The sequence below is a fragment of the Athene noctua genome, chromosome 1, assembly GCF_965140245.1.
Source record: "Athene noctua chromosome 1, bAthNoc1.hap1.1, whole genome shotgun sequence".
Taxonomy (NCBI): Eukaryota; Metazoa; Chordata; class Aves; order Strigiformes; family Strigidae; genus Athene; species Athene noctua.
In genome coordinates, this window is record NC_134037.1 from 134,561,934 (window position 1) to 134,588,108 (window position 26,175).

Below are 26,175 nucleotides of genomic sequence, written 5' to 3' on the forward strand. Positions count from 1 at the left end.
AGGGAGGGGAGGCTGCCCTGCAACAGTTTTTGCCTGAGAAAAACATCCACCTAAGACCATGTGGGGGCATCCTCTTATAATCCATCTTTATTTGTAAAAATCCACATATAAAATCTTCAGTTTCCTTTTACAAAAACAAAAAGGCACATAAAACTACTCAAACTCTCATCCCCATGGACTGATGGTCAGACACTCCCCCCACCCCCACCTCCCCCTCGCTGTCTCTTCCAGTCCATGTTTCTTCATGTTTCCTTTAGTTTCAGCTCACTCCTGCCCAGGCACAGTTCTGCACTTACAAAGATGAAGTACGCACACAGGGGAGATGGTGGAGAGGTGGCGTGGGCTGTGCGTGGAATGTTTTACAGGTGCTTTTTTAGTAGTAGGTCTCTTTTTCCACCCAACCTAAAGGAGGGAGACATCAGTTAGTCTTAAGGCAGACCAAGTATGAGGTTCATAAGAGCTCCTTTTAAGCTCTGAAAACTTGCACTGCAGCACCTGAGCTAGTGACCTATCACAATGGAAAAATCTTGGGAAACTGTTCATGTCCTGCAGCTTTCAGACCCCCTCCCAGCTTTCTAGAAGTACCTAAGCATTAATCAAGTCGTTTCCCTCTACTTCAGTGCACTGTCATTGAATATACAACTGGGAGAATGCAGGGAGAGGGACAGAAAAAGTCTTTAATTTGAACTAACTAGACCATTAATGCTGAGGAAGGGAAAACACAGCAAAAATATATCCCTGCAGAGTGCTCAGCACTGGCGATCCCTGAGCATTGTCAGAGCTTCTACAGAGCTCAACAGCATGAAGAGGTGGGGAAGGAAACACACAGATTAGCAGCATATTCTTACCACCAGGGTTGCGTCTGATAATGAGCTTTCTGACTTCATCATACAAGAATATGAGGAGGGAGTATGGGAAAGCACAGAACCACCAGGTTGGCCTGTTTGGGAGAGGAGACAGTGAGAACACAGGCAGCAGAGATGCTCTTTGCCTCACAAAGCTCTGACTGGATGGCACAAAGGAGTGCAGGAAGGCTGGCATGTCCCAGCTCGCCAGCTCCCACAAGGCTGTGGTTCAGCTGAGAATCCTCTAAGCCAAGAATTATCACCAAGTTTCTTACTCCAATAGGTTAACCCACTTTTGGATATTAATTCCAACATGAGGTGTGTCATAGCACCTTTGTTCATCTCCGTACCAGCACCTCACCACCTATTAATCTAGGAATATTTCCTCTAAGCACACATAACCTTTGTGCCCACATCCCTGCTCACTTAACTGCACTCACTTCCCTTATGATTTACACATGCTAACATCCAGCTGCTGCAGGCACTGGGCAGAGGCCAGCCTTCTTGTTAAGAAATGCTCACACTTCAGCAACCAACTCCAGACAAAACTTCTGAATAGAATGCAAGAGGTACTGGGGTTTTTTTTGCCATGAAAATTTCATGGCATTTCAGCCAGAGGACTGTTTGAAGTCTGAGACTAAACCCTGCCATGAGATGTTGCAATGCTGTTGAGCAATGCTCAAGATGTTGGCACCCTCCCAGCTGTTAGGAAAGTTACTATGCACCAACTGGCCTTCTGTACCTATGTAGTATCTTTCAAAAGGCTTTATTACTTGTGCCTTTTTCTACCTTCCACAGAAATAGCACAAGACATCATCACCAGTTCCTGTAAGTAAAGGAGAATCACCTGGCCTATGTTTTAGAGCAATTCAACTGGCTTTCTTTGGAGGTGCAGTCTCCTATCCATAAAAATACCCCATGCAAGTAAGTACAAAAGCCGATGTGCTACAGGACACTGGTACAACTGAAGTTGTGTTGCTAATTTTTAGTGGGGCACTTAACTGCAGGCTCCCCATAAACATTCCGTAAGTAGTAAAGAAAAGCAAACCCCTTCTGTATCACAGTATAGCAGGATGGCTTACACCCTCTAGGCTGAGCTCTTCTGGGTTAAGGCTAGGTTTCATGCTCCACAGGCTCACACCTACTTTTATCCTTCTCCTGACCCAAACACTTTTGTTCTGTGGTACAGTCTGCTGCACAAAAGGCATGATGCAACTTACTTGAGAGGGTACATCCTTAGAGCAACATCCATTCCAGGGCAGTAGGAGAGGAAGGCAGCCAGAGCAGTCTCCTCAAACAGGCCAAATATTAAGATTTTGTTCCTAGTAGAAACAGTAAAGCAGTCAGGAACAAAACACTTTCACAGATGACATCTCAAAAAACATTTAGTTGCTACATGGTAGTGAATGGAAAGACACATTCTGGTCTAGCCCAGAAGTCCATCAGGTGGGGACCATGAGGCCATCCATGCTGATAGAACAGTTGCCAGAAGGGTATTTTAATTCTCTAGACAGATATATTCCAGTTCACAACTAGAGTCAACCATCAATTGCTTTCTTCACAAATTCAGAAGGTGGCTGGGGTTCATGCCATCAGATCTCATGATACATCAGCTGCTCTGTTGCCACACAAGGATGTGTGCTGGCAGATGTCACTGTCCTTTGAGGTGGGCTAGCTCCCACAGACAGTGCCTGCAGAAGTTAGCATTTCACTTTGTCTCAGCCTGACAACCGTAGCAGGTACTAGAAGAAAGAGCACCCAGGTCCCTCTTTTACCCAGTATCAAGGCACCTGACTGTTCAAGACTTATGCCAAGATGCCCAGACGCTGCTGGGACAAAAAACTAGAATGCTGTGTGCTGGAACACACACAGCATCCAATTCTAAATCTTCCATGGACATCCTGACTTACTTCATCCCCTGCTGAAAGACGGAGTTTCTTCGGGTCTTACAAATGATCAAGTCCGCCCACTGCACAACCACAATGCTGACAAAGAAGGCTGTATGGCAAGTGAACTCCACTATTTTCCTCTGTTCGTAGGTCTAGGAAGCAGATAAAGCAGAGAGCATTTGTTCAGGCATGCCGCCTTTGCTCTTTGGTGCTCACACCAAGTTCAGCAGGCATTAGTATTCTGGCTAGCAGCCTCCAAGTGATGCCTCAAAACTTACCCACTGCTGCCCATAGCTGTCTTCCACATCATTAATCCATCGGTCATCCCACTGAACTCTGATCCCTAGCAAGCCAGAAGGCCAGAACCCATTCTCTGCCATGATTACAAAATAGGTAAAGAAACCTCCAAGGGCCTGGATCATACCTAAACAGATAGAAAGGATGATAAAACGGATGTAGCTACTGTGCAGTGCAATTATAACAAAGCAGTTTGCAGGAGAGCCCAACCACTTAAAAAAATTACTCCTTGTGCAGCTCAGTCTCCTGAGCAGCAGCTATAGAAATAGCTCACACTAACATCAAACTCAGCTGCAATCCTTTCACTGAGCGGCTTCTGCTCCCAACTTTGTACAGAGTTACTTCTGTTCTGCCCTGTGCTGTGATGGCATGGTACTCAAGGACACAAGATAAAACTCCCTTTGTGTTCTCATTAAGCCTTGCCCACCCCCAACCATTGCAAAATACAGTCAAGAAAGTTCCCAAGGTCTGCTCCAATTAAGCATGAGCTCCTGTCCTGTGAACTGGGCATGTCCCTGTAGCTGCCTTTAATCAAGGCTCCTAATACTGTGTGTTTAGGGATATGCTGGAGAGAATCCTTTACTTCTAATTAAACTAACAATGGGATCTATGTTCTTGCTGAACAAGTCTGAACCAGAGGAGAGCTGGTTGTCAGCCAGTTCCTTTACAGCGCTATGCAATTAAACAAAATTACTGTGAAAGCAATTCAATGGATCAAGCTGCACAAGCCACTGCTATGTGCCACGGGGGAAGAATCATGGCAAATTCTTAACAGCCTGAGGTTCTGGTTTACACATCCCAAACCTCAACCCCACCGAAGTAAGCAGAACAGTCACTGACTCAGGATGGTTTATAAACCCCTGCTACTGCCGAGCTCAAATCACTGCCAGAGAAGACAGAGCAGCTCACCAATCTGCCCATAGGCCATGCTGATCAGCCGCTCATTCACCAGCTTGTCCGTTTTGGGATTTCTGGGCTGCCTCTTCATGATGTCACTCTCTGCTTGCTCATATGCCAGGGAGATAGCAGGGACCTTTGGAGGTGGTAGGACAGCTGTTAGAACCATTTCAACTTTCCATTGTGTATAAGTCTTCCTTGCCCCAAGTTTTCAGGCTCCAGCTGCAGTATTCAGGAAGGACCTTACATCCTCCCCATCCCCAGTTTGTCCTTACGTGGAACTGAAGGATCCTCAGACTCTGAGAGCCATGAGACAGTGAGTGTGGATGAAGGGGGTATTCAAATGGTTACTTATTTTAAATCAGAACACTGGAGAAAACCGTATTTCGGCATTTTCCTTCCACCTGTCAGTTCTTTAGGGTACCTAAGACCACCCACATTTCTTCCCGAGACAGAAAAAGACATTCACCATGTCAGTGCCCAAGTCAATGCAGAGGATGGTGACTGTTCCCAGTGGAAGGGGTATGTTTGCAATGATGAAGATCAGGAACGGTGTGATTTCAGGAATGTTACTGGTCAAGGTGTAAGCAATAGACTTCTTCAGGTTATCAAAGATCAGACGCCCTGGGGCAAAGAAGAGAGAACAACATAAGCCTCACTTAGCAGAAGGCAGCCCAGTAGCAGATAAGCAGCTTCAGTGGTAACACTGATAGGCAAAATGCTAGTAGAGCAGATCATAGAGTTCTCTTGCATGCAAGGCTGAGACTGTGTGCTTCATGCACGGCATCACCTACAGAGAATAATATTTTTGGTCACAGCAATCAGGGTTCACTGCATTCAGCAGTAGGATACTAAGCCCTGGTTTCTGAAGATCAAGAGCCCCTGGAGGTACCCTCTGTTCTGCTCCTGTTTGAGAGCTATTACTCCATCAGGGAGGAAAATATGTCAGACTCAGATGGCAAAGATGACTAGGGTCAGTGTGAGGCAAAAGGACAAAGTAGCTTTTGTTACTCAGCCGCTTCCTACTGTTGATCATCCCAAAGGGTTGTGCTGGTCCCATTGAAAAGGAAAAGACTTTGAAGAGAGGAGGCAAGTGCTGCCCTCCCTGAAAACACTTGTCATGGAGACAAGCTCAAATAAAGGAGCACCCTCCAGATGCCTCTGTTTCAGAGGGAATCAGTAAGTAACACTGCTGAAGCATGCCACTTCACCAACACTGCACACAAGTTACTAACTCACCTTCTTCAACCCCAGTGACAATGGAGGCAAAGTTATCATCCAGGAGAATCATGTCAGCAGCCTGCTTGGAGACATCAGAGCCAGCAATACCCATAGCAACACCAATGTCAGCCTTCTTCAGGGCTGGGGAATCATTCACACCATCACCTGTGACTGCTACAATGGCACCCTAGTCAAAGAGAGAGACAGAAAGACTGAAATCATCATAAGATGGTTTGGGCAGGAAAAGCTTTCTCCTGTCTTCCAGAAGATGAAATATAAAAAAAGCTATTTCACTTTGCTGTTAAGAGACATCAGTTTCTCCTTGTCCTCTTTGCACCCCTTTCCCTGTTCTGATCAGGCTTATGACACAACCATGCTGCTCTCTCAGAAGATGTTGGACACCAAATCCTCCTCTCCTAAGCACCTCCAGAGCATTTAGGAATTTTGTTAAACATCACAGGATCAGAAGCAAGCCTCAGTACAAACTGAAGATGTTTTCCTGCAAGACCCTTATACTTAGGTACTGTAGAGCAGCCTGACAGCAGCTGAAGGCTACTGACAGACTAGTGGCCTTTTACTTGAGGGTACTGAGAAGACTAAGCCCTGACACTTCGGAAGGCAGCACTGGTGGGTAGTTCATATACATGTCTGGGAATTTCTCCACTATGAAATCCTTGGGCTCCCTCTCTTTACCTGTCGCTGACACCCTTCCACAATTATAAGCTTCTGCTGAGGAGATGTCCGGGCAAAGACAATTTCTGTATGATGCATCAGGATCTCATCCAGTTGCTCACTAGTCATGTCCTTCAAACGTGAGCCATGAACAACACAAGCTTTGGCATCCCTGCAATCAAGAGACAATATAATGTTTTACTTCACAAATTAAGCTAAGTTCCTCATTAGTTGTTTTTGCCCCATAAAAATATGGCTCTCCAGTGCTCTAGGGAAAGGCCAACTCCTGCTGTGACTAAATACTAATCCAGGCAGCCTCTGCACAGAAGTTTGATGCTCCAAGTTTAAAAGGTAGATGGGGAACAAAGAAAAGGACAACAAGACAGGGCCAAGGAACAGACTAAAAGCTCTATGTGCGGACAAATTCTATCACTTTTTAAAAATGCATCAAGGCGAAGATTAGTTGTTTCCACAGCTCTTGGCCTCTCTGCAAGAAAGGAACCCCTGACTCAGGCAGTTAGCTTCCAACACCACAACAGATGCTGCGGTGCAATCCTTTTTGCAACAGACAATCTACAAGTGGCTCTTCCCAGAGAGAGCTCATGCTATGCCAGTTCAGACTATTTTATGCTCTTCAGCAACAAAAGCATGCAAGGTTATATTTAGACTGGTTTGGTACCATGCATGCTACAGAAAAATACCACCTCTCCAACCCAGCATACCATCCCTTATAGGTCTAGGAGACTATCGACACAGCTCATGACACCACCCAGTTTAGACAGGGAAATTCCTTCCCCACCCTTACAGCCCGCTGCTGACCTGCCCAGACACACAGCCCAGTAATCCCTGGCCTTGCATGGCTAGGTTGTGAAGTTACTCTCAAAAAAAAGAAAGAGGAGAAGAATTCAGTCACAATACTTGTCTTCCCCAAGCAATGTCATTCCACAGGGTGTCTCTATTCACAGCTCATAAGCTACATGGCTACCCTCCAGCCCAAACACAGGCTGGGTCAAGCTGAGCAACACAGACAGCCCAGCCATTCTGCAAACAGCCCGCTTATGCCAAAGCACATTTTCTGAGGATGCCTCAGTTCTGCACTAGGCTATGAAGGCAAACATTAACCCACAAGAAGAAAATCCATTTTCACATTTATTCTGCTTGTAGCTACTGACTAGTGTCAACTCCTGCTCCCTTTGCTCATCTGCAGTCAGACTCAGAGAGCTTAAGAGCAAGAGGAACAGAACAGAGGTTTGAGAGATCAAGTTTAGAGAAAAAGAGCTGAAACACCACCTATAAACAGTACGAAATAGTTGAAAGTTTACTTTCAGTAGCCCATTCAGTCTGGATTGTGACTAACTAGGTACTTTCCTTTTATTCGAGTTTTTCCATGAACCTGTAAGTTATCTTACTAAATAAGCTTTACTAAGTATATGTTTGGGGGCAAAACTAGACTTAGCCTCTATTTAGAGATGTAGAATCACAGGAGTATGTGGTTTCAGGGTCTGCAGCAACATTGCTCAAAACAGTCACCCCCTTCCCCTATATGACTTCAGATCCTTTTTCCTGCCTGCTACATTGGGCCAGTACATGATGTTTGTGCAGTGACATGAACCAGGCAGGGCAAATACTCAGCTCAGGGGGAAAAAAATTAGCCCCCAAAAGACTTCACTCAGACAGGTGTTTCTTTTCCCCAGCGTGGAGACAAGACCATCAGGTCAGACAGCTACAGGGCAGAGAAAGGATAGAGGAAACTGCCCGGGTTTTCTGTACAGGGCTTACTCTTCCCTAACTACTTCCCAGGCACAAGAGCCACATGCATTCAAGACAGCTTTGTGCATTCTTCACATAACTCATGATACACACTAAAGAGCCACAATATGCTGAGCTAAGCAGATGCCAAGATTTTTGTGCCTAGGGAAGAGATGCTGAGGGATTATCCAAGGCAAGGAGCGAGGCAAATGCTTAATTCTTTTAACAGCTCTGGCCTTCCCCACCAGTCAGTACCTAGGGTTGACCTGGCTGACAGGAATGTTGAGTCGAGCAGCAATATCTTCAACTGTTTCATTGCCCTCAGAGATGATGCCGACACCCTTGGCAATGGCTTTGGCTGTGATCGGATGGTCTCCAGTAACCATGATAACCTGAAATGTAAACAGACTGCCATGAAAGCCTTGCCTGTACTGCAGAGCAACACTGCCCCAAAGGCAGGGTCCCTTGAGACTGAAAAGGCCACGTGGCTTTTGTTGTACCAGTGAGCCCTGGCACAGAGCAAGGCTAAAGTACAGGCAGTAACCTGTTACCAGTACGCAAGGGATAGAGGTGGATGAAAGACAAAGAAAATTGTTAATCCTGAGACAACAGATGCAGTTCCGTTTCCAGGCGGTGCTTTGTTCTCTCATCTCAGTCAGTACAGTGGGACATGCAGAACACACCTGAGCCAAGTCACACACTTTGGGGCACCATGCTATCAGCCCCTGCCAGTACCCTAGCAAATTGGAGTCTAACTTGTTTTTCAGTCCATTAACATACAGTCATTTGTATTTAACTCAGAAATGAAGCCTGAAGTAGTACTAGTTAAATCCCAATCAATACTTCCCTTCACTCATTCACATTACAGAACACAGAGAGTAAAGGAAGCCCTTTATATCCCCAGGTATAGAGCTAGGCAATTTTCAATCCAGGAATGAACTACCTTGATGCCAGCACTTCTGCATTTGCCAACAGCATCTGGCACAGCAGCACGAGGAGGGTCAATCATAGACATCAGTCCTATAAAGCAGAGCTTGTCTACAGGGAAGTTGACCTCATCTGTATCAAATTGGAAGCCTTCAGGGAACTGATCATCCGGCAGAGCCAAGTGACAGAATCCTGTAACACATCAAACACGTGTTTACTCTGTTCCTACATATCAGGAGGCAGAGAGCGAACGCTTATTGCTTCTGCAAACAGCAGCGCAAGAATAACAGGACAGCATCAGAGGTTTGGCCAGGACTATTGAGGCAGGAGCCACTCTCATATTCTGATAACTAATAGCTGTTGCTAGGTGCCCAGACACAGCTTGGTTCACATGCAGTGGAGCAAATCTAATACCATGTGGCCCCATGGAGACCGAAGGTCCCAAATCCTTTGCTTCATTTTGATCTAAGTGACCCAGCTCTGGGCAAGACAAGACCCTGCAGGCTGCCTTTTAATTTAAAGGCTAAAGGCAGGACTGTTCCTATATGAATTGCTGAAGTGAGCTTGAATCAACACTATGGTTACACTGCAGGAACAGAGTACACCACCATCCACTTAATCTGTGGGGACTCCACACAGAAGCACGAGGGACAAATCTTTTCCAATATATTAAGGCTGCTTTTCCTTACCCAACACTCTCTCCCCCAGGCCTCCCAACTCAAGGTAGGCATTCTGAAAAGCATCTTTCATTTCCTCATCCAGTGGTTGCTCCTTGCCATGAATAAGAATGGTGCTGCAGCGATCCAAGATCCTCTCTGGAGCTCCCTTCATCACCAGCAAGTAACGGGATTCTGATGGATTTGCATTTTTGTGAATAGACAGCTAGGGTGAAAGAAAAGAAAATGTTTTAAAAGATATGTACGGTGAAGGTCTGAGTTACCACCATCAACTCAGTGTTTTGTGACTACAGCAGCTCAGGACAGTCTGATATTCTGCTCTAGTTTTCATTTACCCTCACTTTAAAAAAAGTTTCACAAACAAAGGAATTACTGGATGTTCTTTAACATAAGCATATAACCCCAGATGCTGCAGTGGCCTTTCTTGTATCCAGTTCCACCTGTTCAGGTCATTTCCCAGCAGTTCATTCCTATTCCCAGACTTGAGCTCTTCCATTCTGTGCTTTACTGCTACACAGGCATGAAGCACGTCTGGTCTTTTCTCAGCAGCTGACACCTTACTGTCAAGGCAGCTCCAGCAGCTCTTCCACAGCATAACTAAGTATAGTCTGGTAACTTAAATTTGTAGACTGCTCCAAACTATAAGCAAGTAATGGCTAGACAAGATTCTGGGGCCACAACAATTTTTGAGGCACACTACTTGCAAATTTATGTAAGCGTTTCACACATCAGCTCCCCCTCAAGAGGACACACACTTACCTGATACTTGTTGGTAGAGTTAAATGGTATTTCCACCACTTTGGGATACCTTTCTCTCATCTCTTTGACAGAACCACAGCACAATTCAATGCATTTCAGAAGTGCAGACTCAGAAGCATCTCCCACCACTTCTCTCTAAGTAAAGAGACAACTGTCAAGGCCTACATCCCAGTGGACTCATCACAGATCAGATATTTCAAAGAAAAGTGTAATTATCTCAGCCCAGTCCCAGCTTCTACATAATATGGTACAAGAGCAAAGAATAGATGGCGGATTTTTTTAGCCCTGGAGACCTGTGTGTGCTCTATGTCCTGCCTGAGTTTCCTTCGCTGCAATTTAAATGAAGTCTTTCTTGCCCTTCTGGTCTCTTTGTCCATGAGATTTTTTTTGTTCATTTTTATGCTGCTTTTTAGTATCTAAAGACTTCCAGAACTCCCCTCTCCCATTCTTAGATGGGAGGAACTCCAGGTCTTTATCTTGGGTCCAAAAAAACATGACCTGTAGTCAGAGGAGTGCTAGGGAAAAACAGTTTGTTCCATCATTTCTATTAGCACAGCATCAAAAAACATGCTTGGGAAGAAGTTTACTAAGCAACATGACCACTATTTGACAGATAAGCACTGTACCGTTAATTTCAGCCCTGGCTGGGTCACAGTTCAGAAGCAGGAATCTGAATGAATGTTACACCAGCATTTGCACCAGAGCTGAACCAGCAAAAGTTTAAAAAGCCAAGACACGCCAGCGAGAACAGACTGGCTAAAGACTGTCTCCCACAACTGCTGCTCCTCCAGCTCTGATGTCTACTTCTCCCAGTTCCCAGAACCAGGTATTTGTAGCTTTTAAGTGTACAGGTGCCAGATATAGCAATTCTTGGAACAGCCAGACACTGGGAAATGCCTAGGAAAGCCTTCTGGTCCTTCCTAGCCCTGTCTGAAGTATATGACCTCCCAAACAGACTGTAGATGCTAGTGGGTGGCAGGGAGCCTGCCAGGGGAAATCTGTCTTCCCAGTCCCATCTCCTTTAAGACTGCTAGACTGCAAAAAGATTAGGAGTGGCAGATACTTTACTATGAAGGTTCCTGCAACCCACAGGATTTAATCTCACTACCAGTATATAGAGTGCAGTGCTGGGGAACAGGACAAGCATTTCTTTTAGGAACTCACCTTAAGAATTGGTACGTTTTCCTGGTTGGCCTGAAACACAGCACGGTTGCAGAGACCTGCAACTCTGGACAAAGCAGTCCAAGTAGCCGAGCTCTTGTCAAAAGAAGCGCCTGAAAGCAGAGGACAAATGTCAAAAAGCTCCTATCCAAAAAAAGTAAAAATCACATAACCCCCAAATCCCACACCCAAAGAGCAAGAAGCCTTTACCTCAGGAATAGGAAATGCTTAAACCTGTTAGCACACTACATCTCTCAGTCCTCATCCTCATCATTATTTTAAGACCCAAGGGTGAAACAGTGCATGAGATTTGACTGCTTTTGACATTCCAGTAACTGCTGCACCCAACAGCAGGAGCCATACTGACAAAAGCCAAGGAATCCTGGACAGATAACATTCTTTCAAAGGGACTTGAGTAAGAGATGCTGGGTTCCACCTCCAGGTTGTCTCACTTCATCCATCACTCAGGAACTAAAAGAAATAGCTCCCAAAGGAACAATGCTTATAAAGAAAGATACTGCTTCTCCCATGCTGGCTCTTAAGTTGGCTTCAAGGGAGATGAATTGAACAGACGGTTAACTGATAAGCTAATGTACTTCCCATGAAGTGAAATCTTCTAGGTTTATTTCTAGTGCAGCCAAGCCAACCGCTGCCAGGCCAAAACCAAGTGCTTCCAAATGACACTTTATTTATAGGTTGTTACTTTGCACTAGTGCTAAAGACCAAGAACAGTAAAGTAGCTTTTTTAAACTGGTTCAGACAAGCACAATGTTTTAGAGTGGCTGAGGGCAGGGTGCAGTAGCACCACCAGGAAGTTTATGCTAGTAATGTGTCACAAGCACATTCCACAAGGTAGATGACAGCTAGTACACTCCTGAATTTGGTCGTACTGAACAGTTCTGGAGAGGTAGGTACATCTTCTTAATTGCAAAGCATTCCAAGGCTTCAGATTCTTATCAATATCTAGGAGAAACTTCCTGCTGAAGTCTTACAGTCACTTCCCTCATTGTTACCACTCTGCAAACACCAAACCAGGATGTTCTGGGAAAACCCCTGGTTTAAAAGCAGCCATCTACTTTGACAGAGAAATTTCCATCTGTGTCCAGTCTCAAGGAATTATTAGCAGGGTCAACACCTCTGCTGTCCACACCTTCAGCAGACTTAAGATGGGGCAATTTCAGATACATTTCAGCAAAAGCGATCAGTACTCTGAAGTACAGAACAGCAAATAGTTCTACATAAACGACAAACATAATGGGCTGAACATTCAAGAGGCTTGGATTCCAATGGAGTAAATCTGAGTAAAAGCAACCTATATGGAGTTTAAGGGCTAAACACAACTGTGGTACAGTGCAAAGCTTTCTGTGTGTCACCTCATCTTTTAATGTACGTTGTAGATCGTATAAGTCCTTGCACTATGAACTTCACTTGGACTGGAGAGCTAGAAACACAGCTTCTTAGAAGTACAGGCATACAGGAAACCCCAGAAAAAAGCCATTTTTTAAATGAGATGCCTCAAGTGCAAAGAGATGGTCTTACCACTCTGGTTCTCTGTAGTATCAGCCTCATGAATCTGATTGTCAAACCACATGTGTGCAACCGTCATGCGGTTCTGTGTCAGAGTGCCTGTTTTGTCAGAACAGATAGTGGATGTGGAGCCCAGGGTTTCCACAGCTTCCAGGTTCTTCACCAAGCAGTTCTTACGAGCCATACGCTTGGCTGTTAGTGTCAGACATACCTGGAGACAAGGAAGATGCGCTAGTTAGATGTGCTTATGCACTAATACACTGCTACCCAGCTCACTGCAGGCATGGAATGACAACCAGCTTACATGCCCTGCAGTGACTCCCTAACTCTGTGCTCACCCTGACAGTGCAAAATAAACAGCAACACTCAGGCCAGATGCTAGGTTTAAGCTACACATCATCATCATCACAAAACCTCTAGGAAAGGACTCTCAAGGCTTCAGACTCCGGCTTCCCAGCACATTTGGAAGGAAATAACATGCCCTGGACTAACATTCTAGTTAAAGTTCCCTAATCATAGGGACTCTCAAAATATGCGGTAACATACGCCACATACGAGAATGCGTAAAATAGCTCTGGTGATAGGGCTGCAACCTACTGGTGTAGGAAGCCAGCAGCCCCAGCTACCCTTTCTCACCAGAGGCCATCACCTGGTCCCAGCTCCCAACTGTTCACTCTCCAGCTCAGTCGCTGCTCTGCTTCCTAAGGCTGCATGGAAGCCTCTAGCCCTGTCTACCACCACCTTCTACACAGCTGAGCACACCTAGATACTCCCAGCATCTCTTCTGGAAAACAAACTTACAAGAACATCTGCTAGGTCCCAGATCAAAAGCTGGGACTAGAACAAAGCTTGCTGGATGCTCTGCCAGCCCTTCAGGGTTGGAGGGGCTAGTGTGCATGTGCATGTAGAAACCCTGAACAATTTTAACAGGAAGGCCCTGTCTTGCTCACTTCAGTCCTACAATGCCAAGTCCCTGCAAAGGTCCAGCTTAGGGACCCATCTTCATTAGAAGAACAGCTGCAGAACTTGACACTGATTTGGGCAACTAGTCTAAATACACTGAATTTCTAAAGCACTCACTACAGAGCACCTACCATTACTTTAGTCTTTAGCTCTGAATGCACACTGACCATGAGGCACTTCGTTCCTTAAGAACCACATACGTAACTCAACCTTTTTTTCCCCAACTTCACTTACCGTGACAGTTGCAAGCAGCCCCTCAGGGACATTGGCAACAATGATCCCAATGAGGAAGATTACAGCCTCCAGCCACGTGTACTCAAGGATGAGTGAAAGGATGAAGAAGGAAACACCCAGGAATACAGCCACTCCAGTAATGAGGTGGATAAAGTGCTCAATCTCCATGGCAATTGGAGTTTTCCCCCCTTCCAGTCCAGAAGCCAGACTGGCAATACGGCCCATCACAGTGCGATCCCCAGTGCTAATGACAATGCCACGGGCAGTGCCTAGAAGACAGAGATAGGTTTTAGAAAACAAAAACCCTTCCCAAAACACACCAAGTTTGTTCAGCCCATCCTACAGTTTTAGCAAGCTTTGCCCACTATAACACAGTGAGGCATTCCAACAGACAAAGTCTCCCACCACAGCTTTTTTTTACTCTCTAGCAGCATGAGAAATAAATGGAGATAAGTGCTGCACAGAATTCTCACGTGACTGGTCAAGCTCTATGCCCTCTCCCTTCTATACCAGGGAATCAAGTGCCAATTGCAGGGAATTAGAGGAAGTAGACAGCATCCTCTTCCCTCCTTTAAGGGGAGGCCTGTTTTCTCTCCAAGGCTCTTGAGAAAGGTAAGAATATCCCTCAATTTTTCTGGGTTGTTTTTTTTTTTTTTTGGGGGGGGGGGGGAAGCAGGGGACAGTCTGCTGGTGAGAATCTGTCAGGAGAGAACACAAAAGGAGTCAGGCAGAACTCTACACCATCACTGAACATTCACATATTGACACGGTGTGGGTATGGAAAAGATGCTCTGAGCTTCAGCACAAACTATCTACCACCATACAGAGCTGCAACAGGAAGTTCTGCCAGTTTGAAACTCCTGTAGCAGCTGTCATAATTCTTACAGCTCTGCCTAACCATCTTGGTTCACATTATGTTATCTGTAACACTGCTGTAATAAGACAGTCAGTCTCAAAATACAACATAGCTGCTCCTCTAGGAGAAGCAAGAAAGAAAAAGCACAGTAGTGCTGTCGACTCTTCTTTGCCCACTGCACAGTATTTAGTTTGAACTGGCAAAGCCTTTGCTGGGAACTTCCAGCCTGCTCCTGCATGGTAGCAGTAGGCTACCAACTAATACACTGGACTCACACAACATTTGCATTGCTCACCTCTGCAGTTTGATCTCTAGCACTGTTAATACTTTAGGGAAGTAGGAAAGTCACATACCTTCCACACAGTTGGTGGAAAAGAAAGCAATGTTCCTGGTCTCCAGTGGGTTCTCATTAGAGAAGTCTGGAGACCTGGTCTGAGGCTCTGATTCACCAGTAAGTGAGGAGTTATCCACCTGCATGGAAGAGAGCACTTTGTCACATGCAAGCAGGTGGATGCCTCAGTGGTGAAAGCAGATAAAACACCAGGCACTTCCCCAACTCTTCTCTTCCACTCCACCCCCCCTTCACAGCACAGAAGACATTCTTTGAAACCAGACTAATTCATCACCCTTCACAATGAAGTTTTCAGACAGTCTGCCACTGCTGTACCTTGCAACCATGTGCAGATATGATCCGAAGGTCAGCTGGGATCCTGTCTCCTCCTTTCACCTCCACTAGATCTCCAACTACAACACCTTCAGCATTGATGCTGATCTTCTCACCATTTCTGACTACAAGAGCTTGCTGAAAGACAGTAAAGAAACAACCTATGTCAAAAGCAGCTCTTCGAAAGGGACTCAAAAGATCCAAGTATCTTAAAATAGTTTTGCTATGGTTCTATGAGGTTTCTACTTGTACTAAGATTTTCTCAGTTATGTATGTTATTTAAGAAAAACAGCTATTTTTGTTTTCTTGATATTAAAGTTCCTTGTTGCCAAGGAAACAGTAAGATAGTTACGTATGATACAGACTCTCCATGAAGGAATCTTGAGGTTCAGTATTTATCATACCAGTTACTGAACTCGCCAGACTATCAATTGAAGTGTCCTATGAATGTTAACAAGCTGGCGAAACTCACAGGGTGCCTTGGCCTATTAGCATAGATGCTTGGGAGCATAAAGAGGAAGGAGTCTCAGACCCCTTGAAATTAAGAGCTAGAAACCCACACTAACAGCCAGGTCTTTTGCAACTGAAGCTGGTGTTTCAAACAGTTAATAACCTTGAGCAAGCTACAGCTTGGCAGATGAAGGAAGTGAGGTATTCCATACCTGAGGCACCATGTTCTTGAAAGACTCCATGATCTTGGAACTTTTTGCTTCTTGGTAATAAGAGAAACAGCCAGTAATGATAACTACAGCTGCCAACACAACACCCAGGTACAGCTACAAGGAGAAAAGAAAGCAAGTCAGAAAACAATCTGCCTGAAAGGCTTCCAGTTTGTCCACATAAATTGCTTGGTATTTTAAGTGCCGCATTACAAAGCATGGAGGTACTTGCAGTCTCCGTGCATTTTGTACACAAAGGCCATCTACAAGCTAGTGTCATTAACACAGCACGAAGGAAGTCAGCTGTTCATTTCATTATGTGGAAGCACTCCAAGACATGTTAAGCTCACACACTGAATTTCCCATGCTTATGGGAAAAGCTTCTGGACTGAATGCTTAGAGGAAGTTAATCTGCTTTGAGACAAACAGGCTGCTCAGCCTGCCTTTGAGGCAAAACAGACATTTTTACTTACGTTATCGTTGTTGGGCTCCTCCTCCATCACACTTTGTATGCCGTAAGCCAGAAAACATAGAATAGCACCAATCCACAACAGGAGCGAGAATCCTCCGAAGAGCTGTCGACAGAACTTTACCCATTCAGGTGTGGTGGGTGGGGGTGTGAGGGAATTCGGGCCATCACGAGCTAAAATCTCAGCTGCACGTGCAGATGTCAGACCCTAGAAGAGAGGTTCCTTTTATAGGCATTGTGGCAAGACTGACTGGGGAAGGTAGCTCTGAACTTGTGTTCTGCCACAGCAACAAGGAAATGCTAAGAAGAAATGGAGACCTCCACAGCTGCCATGGCTCTGCAACACAAGTGCAGAATGCTGGATCCTACTTGAGGAACCTGCAGGCCACAGGGCTACAAACGCCCAAGACGAGCAGAACAAGAAGGCTACAGCAGCAGACTTTGAGCCCTGAGGAACAGCCCAGTGCAATCCATCCTATCAAATTATGGAACAAGTGAAAGCTGGGGGCCATAAAGATGATGACACTTTGGACTGGCCTTCCAGGAAGTTCAGCTTTCAGAAGCCAAGGTCTTTAACAGAAATATGCAAGTCTCTGTTGTTCTAGAGTAAGAGCAGACTTGCTGCTATATGCAATCATGCAAAAAACCACATTAAGCAAAGCAAACAAGAGCAAAGGTGCAAAACCACTCCAGTGCTTCTGCACTGGACTTTGAGGTTAGCTAGGACATTTGCACACCTCTTACTACAAAAGGGTAAAATTTTAACTGCTACTAGCCATCATTAAGTCTCTGGGCATATGCTAGCTCACTAGACTACATCTGCAATATAACAAACATTTGCCTTTATTACAAGCTCCTCAGGGAAAAAAAATAAATCCAAGAATCAACTTGACCTTGGAACAATTCAGAGGCAGATAACAGTGACATTGTTAGAACCAAAGTCACTGAAGTATTGCAGTCAGGCTGTACAGTGGGAGGAGGAAGAGAAGCATTTGTGAGCTCAACAGCTCTCCCAAAGCCTGGGAAACTTAACTGGAAGAGGGGAGATTAAACAAAAAAAGGGAAAAAAACCAGACCACCCAGATCTTCCTTTGTGAAGTGCTCTGAGCCAAGACTGTTCCCTTTTCAGATCGGGGCAAGGAGGGGGGGAAAACAAAGCCTACCTACCCGACTCAAGTCTGTTCCATATTTACGATGAAGTTCATCAAGGCTCAGCTTGTGGTCATCCTGAAAGACAAGAAATGGTTGCAGGGGAAGAGATCACAGTGCCTGCAGGCTCATCAGAAAGAGCTCAGCAATTCCATCCCCCACCCCAAGTTTCCTATCTGTAACGTTTTGGTGAGATACCAAGACTCTACCTCATCTTCTCTGAGGAGAATTTCAAACTCATTCCGCAACTCAAAGCAGTCTCCACCTTTAGCATTCTTGTGGCTATTTGGGTACAACATGACAGCTTTTAAAACAAACTATGTCTCAGTGCAGTCTTTACACCCCCCAGCAGATTTTGTGACGCCTCAGTGGGCTGAGGGTTTTTTGAGGGGGGTGGGGATGGGAAAAGGAGTTGGGAAGGAAGGTAGGAATGTACAGAAGATTAACCCTGTGATTTCACACATTTTTAAATAATGCTGCCAGTTTAAGCAGTGCTTCTTCCCTGAAAGGGGCTCCTTTTCACAGCCAGGCTATTTTTCAACTGGATCATGTTGGTGCTGAGGAGTGCCTCACTTACAAGGTTGTACTGGAAGGAGCAGATGCTTCAAGTTAACATCACTACTGAACACAAAAATCTCATCTTGGGGCAAGCATTAGTATCCCCTCTCCCTAACAGAGGGGCAAAAGATGTGAAAGCCCAGACTCAAATCCACAGCACAGACAAAACCAGCATCATCTTCAAGAAGAGCAGATCTAAGCTGGACGATGCTCATAGATGCATAGCATCATCCAACCTCCACAAATGGGGACAGAAGACACTCCCCACAGCCTTAAACACAATTAGAAGGAATAATACTGAGGTCAGTCTGAGCAGAGACGAGCAGTAAATGGAGCTGTACAGACTCAACTCCTCAGCTGCAATGAAAACAGCAGTCTCACTCACATGACAGCACAATAAAGCCTGCAATGCTGCTATCCAGACAGCGCTTGCCTGGGTGAGGAAATGCAGCTATGCTGTGCTATGGGTAACATAGGCAAGCAGATACTTGGGTTCCGTGTCAAGTGTCTTGAGAAGTGATGTTTTCAGGGCCTACTGTATGGTCATCTCAATGCTGAAACACTTGCAGCATGTCTGGCTTGGAGACAAAGGGGCCAGGAAGGGAGATCAGTGCCTCCAGCCACACCATGCTGTCAGCACACCAGCTCTTTTCTTTAAGTCACATGAGGCATGGGGCTTTGGGGGTAGTAAACATTCTTAAAGCTGCTCTTTCCATGCCCTACACTCTTACCATTGAGACTTCCTTTTTAAGCTCATCCATGTCCCTCTCCTTCTTCCCCTTTTTCTTTGCACCATGCTCTGATGTAGCAGTGGGCTCATATTTGTCCCTTCCAGCCTGCAAGAGAAGACACAGTACCGTTATAAACACCTTACCATCAACTTATAAACAATCTACAGGAGTCGACATGAACTATGCACACAAGGCTACCAGGCAGACAAAATGATTACAGTTTATTAAAGTTATGCCACTTCAATTAAAAAAAACCCTACAGCTAGTGAGCAGACAAGTCTCCTCAACAGTATCCCCCATACACAAATTACATCCATTGTGGAAGTCTAGCTAGGACGAAAGCAAGCTACATGCTATTCAGTCAGTCTTGATGTGTGAGCCCCAGCTCAAGCTGAAAAAGTGATGAAGAGCAGAAGAAACCAATTCCTGAGTGCATACGTATGTTCCCTTCAAGGCATTAACTCCTCCTCCCTGCTCTCAGTCTTCCACATCCTCTGGCAAGGAACAGCCTATCAACTGAAGATAAATAAGAGGTGGTATCTCTCTGACTGGTCGAATCTGGGGGATAAGTTCCACTGCTTTCATTCTCAGTTTGGCACTCTAGCTGGCTGGTTACGCAACAGAAATCTGCTTTCAATTTATGGCAGTTTGACCAGTGAGAATGGTATACAAAGCCATAGTGCACTTCACAGATTCAATCTGTGCTCAGTCCCGCTTACACTTCACAGAGCAGATGATCTGCTTAAAGCCCCTTTATTCAGATGGATTTCCATTCACTTTCATTATGGTTAATTCTACATAAAATCATGCAGATTTATATCTTGTCATGATTGGGTAAACAAGCATCTAAAGGACAAATTATAACTTAGCACATACAAGCATCACTTAAAAGACAAAAAAGTACAGAAGAGTTACAGGCAGAAATAATCCCAAATTGCAACAAGTTTGAACACCCTGTAAGATACCAAAACCAGGCACCAGTATAGCCTAACAGTGCAGTTCCTTCATTAAGTACTCCATATGTTTCCAGACTGTCACAAGCCTCCAAGGGCAGCTTTTTCCTCCCTTCACTTCTGTGGGACCTGTTACATCTCTGCCAAGTTTTCTGCTATGAGATTTTCATCAATAACATTCCAGAGAAGTATTTTGAGATGAAACAGCAGTTAGTGGCACCACAGTCAAACTGTTAACAAGATTAAGAAAAGGTTTCCAAAGGCACTGAGCATGAGCACCTCAAATCACAAACTGGATTCCTGAGAGCAATCTGGACACAGAAACTATTGTTAGGATCCAAGAACTGTCCTGTTGGGCAGCAAGCACAGGTTATTTTTATTATTTACTGAAAGAGAAGTAGAAACCAAAACCAAAAGTGAAACTACATGAAAAAAAAGAAAAAATCATTACTTTTCTAAAAGAAACCATCAGTCACATCTAGACAACGATTTTTATTGTTCTGAGAAAGCTCTGTGCACACCACTCTGAGGCCACTCATGCATTCCACATGCACAGACGTCCTCTCTTGCCCTGCTCAGTGAAGGCAGGCTCTGCATCCCCCACATCCTTGCAAGCAGCTCCAGAGATGTGCAATGGAAAGAGTTTTTCATAAGTGGAGCAGAACCAAGCTGTTTGCCTCCTCTCCTCCAGGCAAAGGACAAGGAACTACAGACTGTCAGCATTCCTGACATTCTCATCCCTGCACCTAAACTTCCATTTCACTTCTTAAAAAAAGGCAAAAAGCCACAGAACTTAAACCAGCACGGTCCTTGCATTCCAGCATCACAAGAATTTGCCACAGGGCAATTCACAGAAAGTCACCACGAAGCTTCTCTCTCCTTCAGTCTTCAAAGGAAACAACTTTGATTTCCGCTAGAGCTCTAGCAGACAAGTCCAAACAGTTCTGCACACAACACATGCTTCTTGATTACTGCTTGAGACAATAAATGATTTCTACCGAAGGGGAAGGAGCTGGTGCCTTGACTAGCAGTTCATCACCTTCACCTTCACCCTTTCCCCCAAGAAAAGCCTGGCAAGCTCTTGCAGGCAATCTAAAAACCTCTCGGTTCTTTGAAACTTCCGAGAGAAGTGCAGTTACTCAGCTTATGGAGGGCAGCCCAAGAGTATAAGTGTTTAAGCTCTTTCAGCTGCAGAGATGTCCTACAAGTGGGCAAACGTGAAAAGGCTCACTGCCCTTGTTCAAGCATGATTTGCTTAAAAAAAAATGAACAAAAACCCCAGCGATCAGCTGCAGTCAGGACAAAAGGCAGACAGTTACTCATTTCTTTAGCCATCCAAATATTTGGGTCTTAATGGAGTCCATCTTACCCAGCTCAGAGCTCCTCAGTTTAAAAAAAAAAAAGCACAATACATTCCCTTCTGTTGCTTTAGTACCACCTTACAGAAAAGGTCAGTCAGTAGCATCAGTTTCTGTTCTTGACATAGAAAGATTTCATGCAGAGTCTGAACCTCCTGCTCCATTATTCAAATCTGAACTTGGCCCATCGGTCAAAGTCCTGCCCCTGTTCAGTGCCTTCAGGGACTCTCTTTTCTGGCAAGATGAGCCCAAGGCTTGCACGGGCTGGGCTGCCAGGGGACGAGGGGTCCATCCCACCCCTCAGCACTGTAGGATTTCCCTGCTCTCCCCTCATTTTCCAGCTGTACAAAGAGAAGGCAGCCTACGGTACTCCAGATCCACATCTTATCAAGAATTAATCACATGGTCTGAACACAAAGGAAGGTCTGTCTCGTCATAAATGTCACCCCTGTTACTTGACTTAGCCTAGGAACTCTGACTCATCAAAACTGCCACAGAAAAAACACAGCTTTTTTTCCATGAAAGATTATTATTTTTTCCCCATTGGCTTAAGCACAACATTTGTACACACCAGTGTTAAGAAGTTTTATACAGATCCCAAGAAGATCTTATTGTCTTTCAGATACAGCTTATGCTTTTCCTCCCTGGACTAATTGAGTCATTCATGGCTGATGTTCTCAACACAAGCCATGATTGACCAGGAAACGGGAGGGGTGCAAATCAGCAGACAAGCTCAGAAGTACCCTATTCTAACATCACCTAATTCAACAAGAAATGTCAAGTAAAAGCCAAAATAAATTAAGCATCTCTGGAGAGCTGGTCTGTTCTAGTACTTATGTCATTATAATCAACTGTGCAGAGAAAACAGAAAAGTTACTGTCCCGCTGCCTCATGAGAGTCTTCAGTAAACATATTAACCATGTGAGGCATGATACAGACTATACCTATTGGTCTGAAAACACTGCTCCATGACCCTACATAATCTTAGCAAGGGAAGTAAATGCCTTCTCCGGATTTTTCTTACTCCTTCCCAAGAGCTGTGTTCAATCTCCTATCTTTAATCAAAAGTCTAATCAACCGCATCGACAGAACAGACTCTCAGCATCTAGGACAGTACAAAGCAGTTTTTACTCAACAGGTACTAACTGCTTATTGTGAGCAGACTGCTGCTTTCCAAGTTACAGAATTAAAAGCTCTCCTCCCATGACAAGGGATCTAAACCTCTCAAAGGTTTTCATCATCGAGGTAAAACCAGGACCATCCACACACCTTATATCTTCCCTGGATATCGGGACAAAAATCTCTCCAAGCTGCTTGAATACCCAAGAGCAGAGCTGGCTTTCCAAATGCCACCACTGCACAGCTGAGGAGCCCTTCCTGGTTTTTTCAGTGCTGTGCCAACTACGCAGCGTCATCTCCCACACTTCTTTGCCTGGAATATCAGTGCATCTTTACCATCAATCTCCAGTAGCACAAAATACATGAAGATGAGTGGACCGGACACAGTTCTCACCTAGAGGAGCTAGTGACTTCAGCTACGCCTTGAAGAGGCCTGGGTAAAACATGATCTCCAATCTTCAGCAGGTCAGGATCCCACCACTGGGTTGTGGGATTGCAACCTGCAGGTACAAGCCAGTTGGCTGAGACCCTTCATCCTGCTACACTGCTTTTGCAAAAAACACACGTTGACTAGGCCCAGAGCTTTCTTTGGTAAGAGGAGTATCCTCTAGCCACAGCAATAAAAAGTGGGAATGAAAAAGACAGGGGGAGGGGGGAAGAGTAATACATTAAGATTTAATCGCACCAGATAAAGATTGCTTTGATTTGCATAATTTCCCCTCAGTTGGTCCATTATGCAATAAGCCTTCCCAGTTTCTGACGGGGAAAAAACCCCTCCTAACCGGGCGGGGTTCAGGCATGAAGCAGTGACCTCCAGAAGCAACTCAAAGCACACACTAACAGAGTGCTATGGCTGTACAGCGAGGGAGATCGAGCAAAAAGCACTGCTGCCTGCAGACAGCTTCCAGGCAGTGCTGAACAGAAATGAAATCCTGTCTGCTTTCCTCCACTACACACACCCCCTTGGATAATCTGTTTTTTGGGCTGAACAACATACCCGGGCAGCTCACGGCCCTCCCCTCATCCTGTTACCATTTAAAGTAAAACAGACGCTCTGCTCAGCTTCTCCTCACAGCTGTACAGACAAGGAACTTGTTCTCTCACACTTAACACTCTTACTTTCTCTTCCATCCCATGCTCTCATGGGAAAGAGGTTTCCTTCTTGGGCACCCCTAACTCAGGGCAGGCACATGATGTTCAGCATTGCATCCACACACTGCCTTTTTCACAGCCTTGCTCTCTCACATCCCCTTTTTTTAGAGGGTCCCCAGTTATCCGCATGTGTTCTCACCGCTAAACAAATTAACCTTGTGACTTCCTACCAGAAAGCCTGAGGCACCCGCACACTGTTGAATTATCCCTGGTGTTGGCGCTTCAGTTTCGGGCCAATTGCCTTATTATCTAGGCCACCTATAAGATCTGAAATGGAAGCGAGGCAGCTAACAGCCTTCTATATTAGAAAGTGTTTGTAGCTCCTATTCATCCAGCCAAATCAGCCTAAGCCCGCAAAGCCTTTTGCACTGCAGTCACACATACACAACCCCAAGGCTTCTTTGATGATTTAAAGCATCCAAAACCAAATCCCCCCTCAATGTTTTATCTCTTGAATGACCTCTTACTATGCACGCTGCCCGTCACCCACCGGACTGAAATACATCACACTGGGCTGCCAAGCATCAAGAGGACTTTACTGAGGGGAAAAAAAAAAAAAGACACACAAAGAAATCCTGAAAACCCACCCCACACACTCAACCCTCTTTTCCCAATAACTGTCTGTTCAGCCATGTTCTTGCAGCTCCTCTTGTATTCACACAGTTATGTCAACATTGCCGCCGCACCGAAGAGGACAATGCAAAGTCAAGCCAGGGTTTGAACAGCACTTGGGAAGCACAGAACACCTGTAGGCAGGGACAATGCTACCACCTCCACGGCCCAAGGCCCAGCACGGTCACTCTCTCCTTGAAGAGTGGAGAAATTTGGGAATTTTCCAGGAATGAGTCTAAACCAAAAGTAAATAAAAAGTCTCCACACCTCCAACTATAAAAGATACACAGGGAAGTATTTCAAGGGAAAAAAACAAACATCCAAACAATAAAGCCCAGAAACTGGTCTCTACATTTTCACCATCATGCAAAACCAGAGCAACCCCAGAGGTGCTGCAACACCCAACTTCGGGAAGTCTTCGCTCCTGTTTTCAAGAGTCTTCAGATATGCTTTTCTTTAAAAAAAGATATGAACCGAACTAAGGACTTCTCCCTTCCTAAAAGCAGAAACAACGCTGGTACGGGGTGGAAACCACTGTCTGCGAGGCTTCCATCACCCCAAGTCACAGGGCAGATACGATGGAGTCGAGGCGACCACCACCACCCCCCCCACCCCCCCCCCGCGCTCTCAATGCTACCAACAGGCCAACTCGCCCTAATAAACCCTAATAATCCTGAAAACATCCCTTTTTCCGATCCCCCCCCACCCCCCCCGGGGGGCCCTCGTGTCTCCGTAAGTCTAAAGTACTCTTGGGAGACGGGGGAGCAGCCCCGCTCCGCAGCCCAGCTCCAAAAGGGCATCAGATAACGCCGGCCCCGGGGGCTGCGGGGCCCCACACGCCCGGGAGGCCCTTTTTCGGGGAGCTGGGGGGGGAAAGGGGCAGACTCGGCGGCGAGGGGAAGGTGGCTTGAACCCCCCCAAGCCCTCCGGGCTCAGCCCAGTGCCGGGCTCACCGGCACAGCGGCCATGCCTGCGGGGAAAGCCCGCCGGCGCCTCGCCCCGCCGTGTCCGCGCCCCCCCCCCCGCTACTTCCTCTCCCGCCGCCGGGGCACGCTGCTGCGGGACTGGCGGCACCGGCGCCGCCCTCTAACGGCCGTTACCGCGGGCCCCGGGCCCGTCGCCTTCACACACGACGTGGCCGCCGCCCCCGCCACCTCAGCCCGGCACAGACAAAGCGGAGCCCCGCCCGGCCCAACCGGAGGGGAAAGTCGTGGGGGGGGAGAGGAACACCGGCCGCGCTCCGGTTCCCCTTGAATTTCCCACCCCGGTCCGTGCGCCCCGCCCGGTCCCCGCCGCTCACCCCCTTGCCCATGGTGGCGGGCGACTGCGTGCGGGTCCGGTGGCTGGGGAAGGGGAGCCGCGGCGCCACGTGTCTCGGCCGGCGGCAGGTGCGGAACAGCAGCAGCAGCGCCCCGACCGCCGCTCGCCTTCCTCCTCCTCCTTCCTCCGCGGCTCACTCTCCTTTGCCTCGCACCCCCTCTGCCCCCAGCCGGGTCGCTCCTCTCTGTCGCCGCAGCCACCCGCAGCTCACAGAGCCGCCGGCTTCCCGCCGCATAAAGAGCTCCGGCCACGCCGCCCCGCCCCGCCCCGTCCCGTCCCGCCGCACCGCCCCTCCGAGGCGGGCTGGCGGCGACGGCTCTGGGAAAGGCGGTGGGCGGGAACGGGGCCGGCGGGGCCGCCCCCTGGTGCACCTTGGGGCTCACCTCGGCCGCCCCAGCTGCGCCGCGCCTCGCCGGGTCGGGCCGCGGAGGCTCCTTCCGCGGCGGGGGAAGCTCCTCCCGCCCTCCCGGGGCGAGGCCGGCCCCAGCGCCGCCGCCATGGCGGGCACCGCCACCCCACTCCTTCCCGCTCCGCCGCCCGAAAGTCTCGGGGTGCCCCGCGGGGTTTCCCGCGGGTCTCGTCGCCCCTCACGAGGGGGGACAGGACCCCCGGAGGCCCCTCTCTACCGAAAGCGGACCCCGCGTCGCTGCGTTGTGAGGGGCAGCCGTAGGGGGACACGGCGCCCGCGGTGCTTCACACCCTCCGCGGCTAAGTCCGCTCGGAACCCCGGGAGATGCGTGTACACTTGCCAAAAACT

The 26,175-nt window shown here is 46.8% G+C and overlaps 1 protein-coding gene across 1 annotated transcript; it reads right to left on the reverse strand.

Moving 5' to 3' along the window:
- Positions 1 to 61: 61 nt before the first annotated feature.
- On the reverse strand, positions 62 to 25,638 carry ATP1A1 (ATPase Na+/K+ transporting subunit alpha 1). The gene is made up of 23 exons (XM_074897235.1): positions 25,399 to 25,638; positions 18,905 to 19,009; positions 17,634 to 17,693; positions 16,471 to 16,674; positions 16,001 to 16,114; positions 15,342 to 15,476; positions 15,028 to 15,145; positions 13,819 to 14,087; positions 12,634 to 12,832; positions 11,098 to 11,207; positions 9,934 to 10,068; positions 9,187 to 9,379; positions 8,514 to 8,689; positions 7,826 to 7,962; positions 5,843 to 5,993; positions 5,168 to 5,336; positions 4,398 to 4,552; positions 3,941 to 4,064; positions 3,013 to 3,158; positions 2,756 to 2,886; positions 2,066 to 2,167; positions 849 to 940; positions 62 to 402 (listed from the first exon to the last, which is right to left on the reverse strand). Exons 1-23 carry the CDS (start codon positions 25,408 to 25,410, stop codon positions 374 to 376), a joined length of 3,066 nt encoding a protein of 1,021 aa, XP_074753336.1. The 5' UTR covers positions 25,411 to 25,638; the 3' UTR covers positions 62 to 373.
- Positions 25,639 to 26,175: the final 537 nt, after the last annotated feature.

What these genes read in the sequence shown, in the direction of transcription:
- ATP1A1 (XM_074897235.1), bottom strand. An exon ending in TTAAAAAGGAAGTCTCAATG is followed by an intron (nt 17,694 to 18,904) that starts GTAAGAGTGTAG and finishes CTTGTCTTTCAG; the next exon opens with GATGACCACAAGCTGAGCCT. An exon ending in TGTCACTGGGGTTGAAGAAG is followed by an intron (nt 4,553 to 5,167) that starts GTGAGTTAGTAA and finishes TCTTTGCCCCAG; the next exon opens with GGCGTCTGATCTTTGATAAC.